At 41.3% G+C, this 10,570-nt stretch overlaps 2 protein-coding genes across 6 annotated transcripts in view; both read left to right on the top strand.

Annotated features, from left to right (window-relative positions):
- lypla2 (lysophospholipase 2) overlaps positions 1-5,453 on the top strand; it is an 11,868-nt gene extending 6,415 nt beyond the window's left edge. For all 3 annotated transcript variants that reach the window (XM_020618500.1, XM_020618499.1, XM_020618503.1), the window contains 7 exons: positions 1,341-1,406; positions 1,697-1,744; positions 1,896-1,966; positions 2,432-2,505; positions 2,628-2,729; positions 2,949-3,119; positions 4,162-5,453. In XM_020618500.1, the coding sequence (XP_020474156.1) occupies positions 1,341-1,406; positions 1,697-1,744; positions 1,896-1,966; positions 2,432-2,505; positions 2,628-2,729; positions 2,949-3,119; positions 4,162-4,212 (583 nt within the window). In that variant the 3' untranslated portion in view covers positions 4,213-5,453. The remainder of the gene's footprint in view (positions 1-1,340; positions 1,407-1,696; positions 1,745-1,895; positions 1,967-2,431; positions 2,506-2,627; positions 2,730-2,948; positions 3,120-4,161) is intronic.
- Positions 5,454-7,464: 2,011 nt separating this feature from the next.
- The window catches only part of sfpq (splicing factor proline/glutamine-rich), a 23,529-nt gene continuing 20,423 nt past the window's right edge, over positions 7,465-10,570 (top strand). The window contains exons 1-5 of one of the 3 annotated variants that reach the window (XR_002276447.1): positions 7,465-8,328; positions 8,913-9,101; positions 9,325-9,626; positions 9,732-9,827; positions 10,280-10,476. Coding sequence is in view for 2 of the 3 variants with exons in the window: in XM_020618497.1 (XP_020474153.1) it covers positions 7,624-8,328; positions 8,913-9,101; positions 9,325-9,626; positions 9,732-9,827; positions 10,280-10,476 (1,489 nt within the window). In the remaining variant the exon portion in view is untranslated. Of the gene's footprint in view, positions 8,329-8,617; positions 8,830-8,912; positions 9,102-9,324; positions 9,627-9,731; positions 9,828-10,279; positions 10,477-10,570 lie in introns of those variants that run through there. The other 2 variants (XM_020618497.1, XM_020618498.1) reach the window with 2 other exon arrangements.

Genomic DNA, 10,570 nt, shown 5'->3' with positions numbered 1-10,570 from the left:
GTCTAAGTACTTTGTAAAGCCACAAAAAAACAGATAAATGCTGAATAAAAATAGAAATTATACAGAACCACTAACATTTTATGTCTCGTCTGATACTTAAAAATCCCCTCCAGTCATAGATAAAGACATACAATGACTGCTTTCAATACTAAACTCTCAACAGCTTTTTCTCTTTTTGTTGAAAGCTTCTGGAGCTTTCAATATGCAAATATTGTTCATTTTCAAAGTTCGACTACTCAAAACAACATGTCTCCCACTTCACCATGACACCTATTCTCAATCTACATGTGCTGCAAGTTCAAATCCTGCACATCGCACCTCTTTAAGCTGCTCAGTCCACAATATCTGTGATATCAGAAATCACGTTTGCACAGTACGTGCACATCTTGAAGTATTAAGGTGACCTTAGAGAAACTTTCCCTTTAGTGGCAAACTACATCATTGTGAGCAGGAAGCAGAGGATGACGCAGCCAAGTATAATATAAGCAAACATATTGTTTCAGTGGAGGGAGCTTTAATCTTGTTCAACTAAAGTTTCTTCAGACTCTACACAAGCTATGCAACTATGAACGCTTCCAGCTATGCAGGGAGGGTTTGAAGCGTACTGGTGTAGCAAAATGTGTTGTCCTATATGTCATGCTACTCTGAAATTTTTGTTCTAAAAGAAGAACTGCTTCTGGTGTTCATGGGCATCTGTATAATATGGCAAACAGGGGCCTTTCTTCTTTTTCCGGACGATCCACTTCTTTTTGGCAGCAGCTTTTGTCTCTACCTGATAAACTGTGTGACTGATTAGGACCACAGGCCAGTGGCTCCTGCCCTGTGCTGGGTGAGGGGTGTATTGCATATACCAAGATGCAAGACAGCCATAAATATGTGCATGACCCTTGTGTTTACGTAGTCTGTGTAGAGTCTGACACAGCCCGACATGTTTTTAGGTAGGGGAGGGTTGTACTGGGGAAGTACCGACCTTAATGTTTTTTTGGAATTTTGGCTACAGCCCCTGGTTCTATTTACACTTGACTTTTTGATATTGATTAGTGATCCAGTGGCCAAGTGTAAATGGGTTAATTGATGCGCACTTTCATGCAGTTTAATTTCAAAAGACACCACTGACAACACCAGTGTGCAGGATGGAAAACATTCCCCCTGGTGGGGTTTGTGTAATGCTACCTCAAGAGCAACCTTTAATTTTCATTTACTAGCAACATATTGTACTATACACTATATTTTACACTATTAAGTTGTAATACTGCATTGCGGGTTGGATGTACTGTATATTTGTCATTTTGCTGCAACTGGATTAGAAACAAAGAGCTGCTTTCTGTGTTTTCTGTCAGGCATGGGTGGGCCGACACTTTGTCAGGGATCCAGCTCCCTCATGTTAAGTTCATCTGCCCCCACGCGTAAGTCTTCTCATTTCCAATCATTCTGTCATATTTTGTACCTCTGAGACTTGTCAGCAGGAGGAAAAAAGAATGGGTTAGTAACAGACGTAACCTGTAAACAAAGATATAGATTAGAGCTTTTTTTAAACCAAAGTTTGGTCATCAGAATGCAAAAGTAGCTTTAAACAAATAGTTTATTTGCAGTTTTGTCCTATAGAGGGAATAAATCACCAACACTTTGCTTCTGGCTGTGGGTGATCTCCCACACTGACTGTCATGTTTTTATTTCTCTCCCTTTTCCCTCATAGACCCCAAATCCCCGTCACTCTCAACATGAAGATGGTGATGCCCGCATGGTGAGTTGGCGTGACAAAGAGAAACTGCCTTATAGCGCAACACTGGATGCTGTTGTCTCCCAGGCAGCTACAATAGGCCCCCTATTACCAGTGACAGTGCAGCGATTGTATCTGTTGGTCTCCTTAAACACCCAGCTCTGCATGTGTACAGGTTTGACCTCATGGGTCTCAGCCCTGACTCCCCAGAGGACGAATCCGGAATCAAGAAGGCAGCAGAAAACAGTGAGTTTCATGTTTCTAAATCCAATAGAAGTGATCTTCCTATGGGATCAGTGGTGCTCTATAATGGCAGAGATGTACTGCTTAATCAGCATGATATCGAGACTGGAAGATGGTAGCTGTTATGTCTGTATGATATTTTAGCTTAATGTCATTCCACACTCATGTTTCCTGTTCCTCTGTACTGGTGGGAAGAGGCTCTTGAAGGCTAGAGCTTAATCTGAGTGCACCAGTAATCAATACAATCAGAGAAATACTTCTGCATTCAGATGTTTGTCTGCACTCACCGTGCTAACCCAGAAAACCTTAGTTATTAAGTCTGACAGAAACTTATCATACCAGGCATCTATGGCCCAGTGACCCATGTTAGCACCGAGGCATGTGCCCTTTAAACATCTCAAGGGTTTGTTGTGAATTGTGTGCTATCTCTCCATAGTTTAACACACAAGCTTTCTCTCTTTCCTCCAGTCAAGGCCATAATCGAACATGAGGCAAAAAATGGGATCCCACCACACCGTATAATCCTTGGTGGCTTCTCTCAGGTAGGAATTTACATCTTAGGCTTGTTTTATTTTTGGTAAGAGTCATATTAGTACACACAGTATTAGGAAATACAAGGTAATGCTGTTTCTTTTCACTGTCTGCTTCCTGTGTTTCTCTTCAGGGTGGGGCCTTGTCCTTGTATACTGCCTTGACCTCCCAGCATCAGTTGGCTGGTGTTGTGGCCCTCAGCTGCTGGCTGCCGCTTCACAAGAGTTTCCCATCGGTATAGTCACAGTTTTACTGTCCTTAAGTTGTGGTTTGTTTGTTTTTTCCAACTGTGCTGCCTTTATTTTCTGCTCTTCATTTTTCATTGCAGGTACCTGCAGACATTTTTCACTTGTCACACTGCCTGAGGTTTTTAATTATATGTGGGCCAAAACAAAAAGACAAAGATGCATTTTCAGTGTGGACATGGTCATTCTCTGTTGTGTCTGTTCCGCAGGCATCAGGCGGCAGCAAGAACCTCCCAATCCTGCAGTGCCACGGTCAGATGGATGTCATGATCCCTGTGCAGTTTGGTGCCATGACGGCAGAAAGACTCAAATCCATGGTTAACCCTCAGATGATCACCTTCAAAACCTACCCAGGGCTCTCTCATAGCTCCTGTCCTCAGGTACTGTGCTATAAAAGAGGGAGGTTATGGGTATATCCTGCTGCTGTCAGGCTACATCAGTTTCAGAGATATCAGAAATACTACTGAAATTCAGCATGCTTACATTTTGCAGAACAAAGAATATTTTTCATCAGCATTGTATCATTTCTGAAGAAACTAAATCTCCTTTTTCTGCAGACAGTCTTTAAAATTAAAGGTGCATAAAGTGATTTTTGTCTAAAATCAGAACATCAGATATCGGAAATATTTCTTTATGTAGCTTTAACTAATTTCAGAATTGCTGGTAAACCCGACCCTGAGGGGCTGCAAAGTAGGATGAGTTGTTTATGCCAGAAATGTATTTTGTACATTTGTAAACAAACAGTTTTCTTTGTTTAACTTATTAGACTACATTCACACTGCAGGCTGAAGTGACTCAAATACGATCTTTTTGCCCAAATGTGACCCATATCCGATTTCCTAATGCCAGTGTGAACAGCACAAATCCGATTTTTTTCAAATCCGGCCCAGGCCACTTACATATGTGGTCCTAAATCGGATACATATCCGATGTTTTGCAATGCGACTTCAGTCTGAACGGCCAGGTCGCATTTCATGCGATTTTTATGTCATTGAAATGCGACAGACGTCACAATTCTGCACCGGAGGAGGCGAGGCCATAAGCAATATTTGTGCTCTCCTCCTTCTTGATGTTCTTCTTATTATTATTTCTTTATTTCGATTGCACATTAATTAACTGGTACATCACTACACACGCTATCACGAGCCGCATCCATTTTTATTTTTGCAAACACAGTACACTGCGTCTGACGTCACGTCATCTTCTGCGCATGCGGGTCACTTCAGGGCCGTATACCGTCTCACACATGAGAGATGGCAATCGCATTTAAATGACAGTGTGAACAACAGCGCAAAAAAATTGGATTTTGGCAAAAAATCCGATCTGAGCATTAAGACCTGCAGGGTGAATGTAGTCATAGGCTCGTTGTCTTTGTATCAGTTTAGTTACTTTGCTGTACCAACACATTTTTCTCCCTTGCAGGAGATGGCGGCTGTAAAGGAATTTATTGAGAAGTATTTGCCCCGAATCTGACCTCACCTGTTCCCCACTGTGACCCCCACCCCCCGAGACACTGACCTCTCACCCTGATCTGCCATTCTCCCACAGGAAACAGCCATGAACACCCTCTCTTCCACACATGCCCATAAGATAACATGCATGAGCACACACACATACACACAAATTTAACAATGATTTGATCCGCACTGCCACCGCATGTGCCGCTGCACATCTGCTTCAGTCCAACAACACTCCTACTGAGAACAAATTTGTCAAACACACTGATTTGGTAAAAACATAACACAGTGCTTGCACTCACAAGTCTTAGCCTTTGGAGGGAGAAACACTTTACACAGTACATTCCCTTTGGTTTTATTTAAACAACCTGTCTGTCGCCTTTACCTTGACCTCAGTTTTTCTTCACTTTTACTTCACTTTGTTTTATCTTAACCAGTCACAACCTCCATTGCTTCCATTGCCACTCCTTTATCTCTTGCATCGCTGTGTCAACTTGAGAAATATAGTGGAACAATAACATGGAGTCAGGTCTGTGACCATACTAAGGAACAGTCACACCAGATTTTGCTTCCACTTCCTTTCTATGTGGAAATGGGCACAAAACAAAAGAGACCTGCCTTCTTTAAGTTCAATCAGATGTCACTAAAATCTCAAGGCTGTCCAGTATGCAGCAACTGTGAGAGAAAATGTAGGACTGGCCTCTCATTCGGGAAATGCGGTTTGTTTAAAGGCTTGCCTTATAACTGCACAGTAAATAGTACAGACAGCAGAGAAGGAGGCTTGCTGTTTGGCTGCAGTGACAGTGAGCATACTGACAGAGGTTAACAACAGTAAAATGTCTAATCAGATGCTGTATAATGTACATTGTAGAGTGCTGTTGTTAGCCCGCTAACCATGCTAATTCCCATAGTTTGTTTACAACCATATCCACGCTATCCTCTATCCCTTCCTGCTTTATGATACATCACATGAGTGCATTTCACCTGGCTAATTGGGTCTGACAGCTGCTCCTCTCCAGTGTTGGAGCCCTACAGGGTCAGGTGCAGTGTGTTTGCAAAGCTGCAGCAGCTGGTTTACACCCTACCATCCATTCCAGTCTGTCCAGCTTTGGAATCTTCACTTCATTATAAACACCCCTTTTAATAAAGTACCAGCATTCAGGGGTGGCTCACATTAACTTTTTTAATGAGTGTGATAAAATATATTGAATTATTTGAATAAAATTCAATCGAAATAAAAGAAATTGAATCAACTGATGCTTTTGCCACCCTGTGCTGTTTATTTCATAACTTCCATGCATGCATGTTGGTGATGTCTCTCTGCTTTGATTATATGATTCTTTTATATAAAAGTACTTCAGTTGATTTCATTTTTAAAAAATCAGATTGTAGGTTTAAAGGTGAATGCCTGATCAGTACGAGTTACATGAAATAATGCATTACTCCACATGTTTGCATACCCGTGCACACTGCATGCCATGACTCGGTTCACTGTTCCTCCTTCAGCATTTTTCCTACTCAAGTTTTATTGTTTCAGCAGCATCCACCCCATGAACAGCCAGTTAATGTGAATTGATGACTTTGGTTGTTTTAAACTCTGGAAAAGCCCGCTTTCTCCAGATTTTCTTCTACAACATCAAAGCACCCCGGTGTTTTAAAGAAAGTGTGAGGAAATATTCCCATCCCAGCTACTTTATTTTACTGTAAGGTCAGATATAAAAGTAAACCCAGCACTATTACTGTTCATTGGGAGGGCTTTGGCAAGAAGCTGTTCCAACATAGCTGAAGGGTGATTTTACACAATTAAAAAGTTAATCTTGAACAACTTGTGATCCTTGGACATAGAAGTGTAACTCTGAGGAGTTGTGTGTGCTTAAAAATTTATCAGGTATTCTACATTTTCCTTTGTGAATGTTAATTTTGCTCTCTTCATGATTACCTGTTTTACCTGTATTGCTGTTCATAAACCTGATTTTAAGACAAGAAATAATGGAAACGGGGAAAGACATCTATGTTATTTGTTGCTCATAAATCAGTGAATGTCACGTCTCCTCGACTGCTTTTATATTTTCCTGTTGCTAAATCTCTGATGCAGCTGCGCTCTGTTTGCTTTTCTTTATTTCTTTTCGACACATTCATTTTTAATTCCAAAATGTCCCTATGTATGATGAAGTCGCACTGTCTTGTGTGTTTTCTCTTGGGTTGTATGTTGTCATTAGTTAAACTTTTTACACGTTTTTTGTTATTGGACTTTTTTTGTTGTGTTTTGTCACTGTTGACATCCCGTTTTGTGTTGTTAATAATGATGAGCATTAAGAAAACATGTTGAGGTGAGACTGTTGTCTCTCCACTTATTTTGTTTCCAAAACGCCTGTATGCAGAAATAAAGGACAAAAGAAAAGTCAGTCTGTGTTGAGCATCTTTCATTTTCTATAGCTGGATAGATCTTAGAAGGTGGATTAATGAGGTGAGAGATAGACCTGAGGAAAATAATTCAAACGTAATTTGCAATTAAACATCACACATGTCCTGTAATGGGGAAAAAGTGTGTAATTAATACTTTGTCAAGCCATATGACAGAAAGGAAGCAAGATTTTTAAATAAAAAGCAAAATGTTTTCCAAAACAAGTAATTTGTTCTTTAGTGCCATTTTAACACCAAACGATGGTGATCAATTACTGTGAATAGAAAGAATACAAAATAAAGTTTTATGACTTTTTATTCCAGTCAAAAAGAATAATGAAGTCAAAGTGCTCACAGCTATTATCATTTTTGAGGTCAAAAATTTGTGATTGAAGTTGAAATGTTTGTCTTTTATCCAGTGCTAACAGGGTTTCCAAATATATCTATGCAGGCTGGCTACTAGTTTGCAGTCACTTTGTATAATTTCATATCCCCACTTATTAATATGAATGCAGGCAGAGTTTAAATGGGTATACAATTCATTAAAACCCTGTTTACTGCTATGAAGGAAGTATTTGCAGTTACTGATCATTTAGCTCTGTGAGGTAGTATCTTATTTAGTCCAGTAGAAAAGTGTTTAAAGAAACAACAGTGCTATGTCTAAAATATAAAAAACAAATAAGGTTAATGTGCTTTGGTAAAGTTTTTGGAACGAATTGTTCTTTGTGAACAGCTAATTTTGTTAAAGGGAGAAAAATGTTAACTTAAACTGTATTATCTCAAAATTGTACTTGAAACACCAGCTCCTTCAAAGTGACTCCTCCTCCCGCTGAGCCGCGGGCCAATGAGCGGAGAGCAATGGCTTGTCACTGGGCCGGAGAAAGAAAGACCATTCTACGCACAACTGCTAGTCGCCATTTTGAGACGTGTGACCTGCAAGCTTCGGTTCCAGGTGGTTGTTACGGTGAAGGCCTGTAACATTCTTTTGTTAATTTAATAATAGGATTCGCTGATATAATAATCCATGTCTCGATTTAACAATAATCGCGGGGGATTTGGGATGAATAATTTCCAGCCACGTAGAGGTGGTGGGCCTGGTGGCCCGATGAGGGGTGGAATAATGGGAAACCCCAATTTCAGGAGCCATCCTTTTCAAGATCAGAACCAAAATCGCAGGGGACCAAATACAAACTTCAACAGACCGTCTAATCAGGGACCACAGACAACTCTCCAGAAGCCACAAGAGAACCAGTCGCTGCCAATTATTCCTCCGCCGAGTCCCGGTCCGGCTCTCACGATGAAAGGCCCGATGCAGCAGCAACAACAGAAACCGGTGCAGCAACAAGAAGAGCAGCAGCAAAGGAAACCGACATCTCCTACGCCCCAGCCGAATGTTAAGTCACCACCTCCGAAACTTAACATACCCTCCCCTCAGCCTGCTCAGGCAAACAAGATCCAGAACCAGCAGCTGAAATCACCAGGAGGTAATGCTAATGTGCAGCAGCAGAAGCAGCCTCCACACCCGAGCCCCAAACCAGGGCCACAGCAAGGCCAGAAGTCAGGCTTTCAGCAAGGCCAGAGGGCAGGCCCTCAGCAAGGCCAAAGAACTGGTCCTCAGCAGGGCCAGCGATCAGTGCCACCGATGGTGAAGCCCAACCAGGAGCGTAAGGAGCCTGAGAAAAATGCCTCGGACAACGATGCAGTCGAGTCAGACGACAGCCATTCAAAGGTATGTTTTTTTTTCTTTAAATTGCATTTTCTGCCGTGTGTTGCATCGACAGCCGTGGCTGTTACCTATTGCTAGCTTATTTTGTACAGCTAACGGGACGCTCGATTTGAAATACTGCACAGCCCGAGTGACGGGGTTATCTTGCGTTCTGTCAGCCGTAACCAGTTTTAGCCCAGTCGTCTGCTACAACCTAAGTCGGTACAGGTTGTGATAGAAATGAAGCGCACTATAGCTCACTCACTTTTGTTGTGCGCCATCTTGTTCAGTCTCGAAAACTAAGATATCTAACTGGTGATTGTTTTACACGGATTTCCACAAGGATACTTAAGTCATCTTCCCTGCAGTATTTTGCCTAAAACAACTTTTCAAATGGAGATCAAATTTGTTTTCTTCGAGCACATTAAAGCGTATGGGAAATTGGTGAATGGAAATCGACATGATAGAATGTGAACGGTTTGACAAAGAGATAACATGGCTTCTATCTGTTGCTATCCACCCTTTGTGCGTTTTTGTTGTCCGAGTGTAATGGTATTGTTGTGTAGCACAAAGACTTAGATTTAAGTCCATATTATTGTCAACAACAGGAGTTTAAGGCGACCCTGTCCAGACTGCTGAAACCCGGTGAGAAGACATACACACAGCGGTGTCGTCTGTTCATTGGCAACCTGCCTAACGACCTAACAGAGGAAGATTTCAGGAAGTTGTTTGCAAAATATGGAGAGCCCAGCGAGGTGTTCGTCAACAAAGGCAAAGGTTTTGGTTTCATTCGATTGGTAAGACATCCTTCTCTTAAATATGCATACTGTTGACATGAACACAAACTATCACTAGTGGTGGATTTAAGATTAATACAGTTGGATTGCAACTAACTGTAATTTATTGGTTAAATTAATTGGTAATTATATGTTTAGTTAGTTTGAGGTTAGAATATTCTAACAATTTGTTAATTTAATATTAATAGATCCCCTAATAGTAGCTGATTACATGTTCTTGTAGGAGTCTCGTGCGCTTGCGGAGATAGCGAAAGCTGAGTTGGATGACACGCCAATGAAAGGCAGGCCCCTGCGTGTCCGATTTGCCACACACTCTGCAGCTCTGTCTGTGAAGAATTTGTCACCGTTTGTTTCTAATGAGCTCCTGGAGGAAGCTTTCTCCCAGTTTGGGATGGTCGAGAGGGCCGTTGTCATTGTGGATGATCGTGGGCGTTCTACGGGCAGGGGCATTGTCGAGTTTGCCTCCAAGCCTGCTGCCAGAAAGGCCCTGGACCGGTGCAATGAGGGCGTCTTCCTGCTCACCACGTATGTGAAGTTTAGATTTCAGAAAACAAACCTTAGCATTATTCATAATGATTCAATACTTGTTCACAAAGGATACTTGAAAACCTTGCTTATTTTTCTTTTCAGATCTCCCCGACCTGTTCTTGTTGAGCCTCTGGAGCAGTATGATGATGAAGACGGTCTTCCAGAGAAACTGGCACAGAAGAACCCCAGATATCAAGCGTAAGCACATCATTGTTTATCATGTTCACCCCATATATTTTCCATTAGTGTTACAAATATAATCATTTTGATTTGGAGTTGTAGAATTTTAAATTTGTAGATATAAGGAAAGACGGGGGTAGAAACTCTATCCTAACAGTGAGTACTGATACTCGTACTATTTGTTATATAAAAATGCAGGTGTTGTAATATTTGCAGCTTATTAAAAAGAACTCTACTGTTTAGTTGTTTCCCACTGACTGGAAAAAATATGCGCACTTGCTATTACAGGACATTGGAATTCACGTGTTTATTCATATGTCAATTGTTCATTGCTGTGACGTGAATTTCAGCTGTCAGAACTCTGCAGGCCCTCCTCATTCTAATGCATATGGAAATAAAATCATGTAATGCTCATTTCAGTACAACACTCCAGGTAATAAAACTTGACATATTGTGTTTTGTGTCTATAGAGAACGTGAGGATCCTCCTCGCTTTGCTCGTCCAGGCACCTTTGAGTTTGAGTACTCAAAACGCTGGAAGTCCCTTGATGAAATGGAGAAGCAGCAGAGACAGCAGGTGGAGAAGAACATGCGTGAGGCCCGTGAGAAGCTTGAGAGCGAGATGGACGATGCTTACCATGAGCACCAGGCCAATCTGCTCCGACAAGGCAAGTGTAGTGGAATTGTCCGGCTGTACAAAGAGATAGATATGTATGTATGTATGTACTATATGTATTATATATATATATATATATATATATA

This window comes from Monopterus albus, unplaced genomic scaffold, assembly GCF_001952655.1.
Source record: "Monopterus albus unplaced genomic scaffold, M_albus_1.0 scaffold206.1, whole genome shotgun sequence".
NCBI lineage: Eukaryota > Metazoa > Chordata > Actinopteri > Synbranchiformes > Synbranchidae > Monopterus > Monopterus albus.
This window is presented reverse-complemented; position numbering and strand designations above follow the sequence as displayed.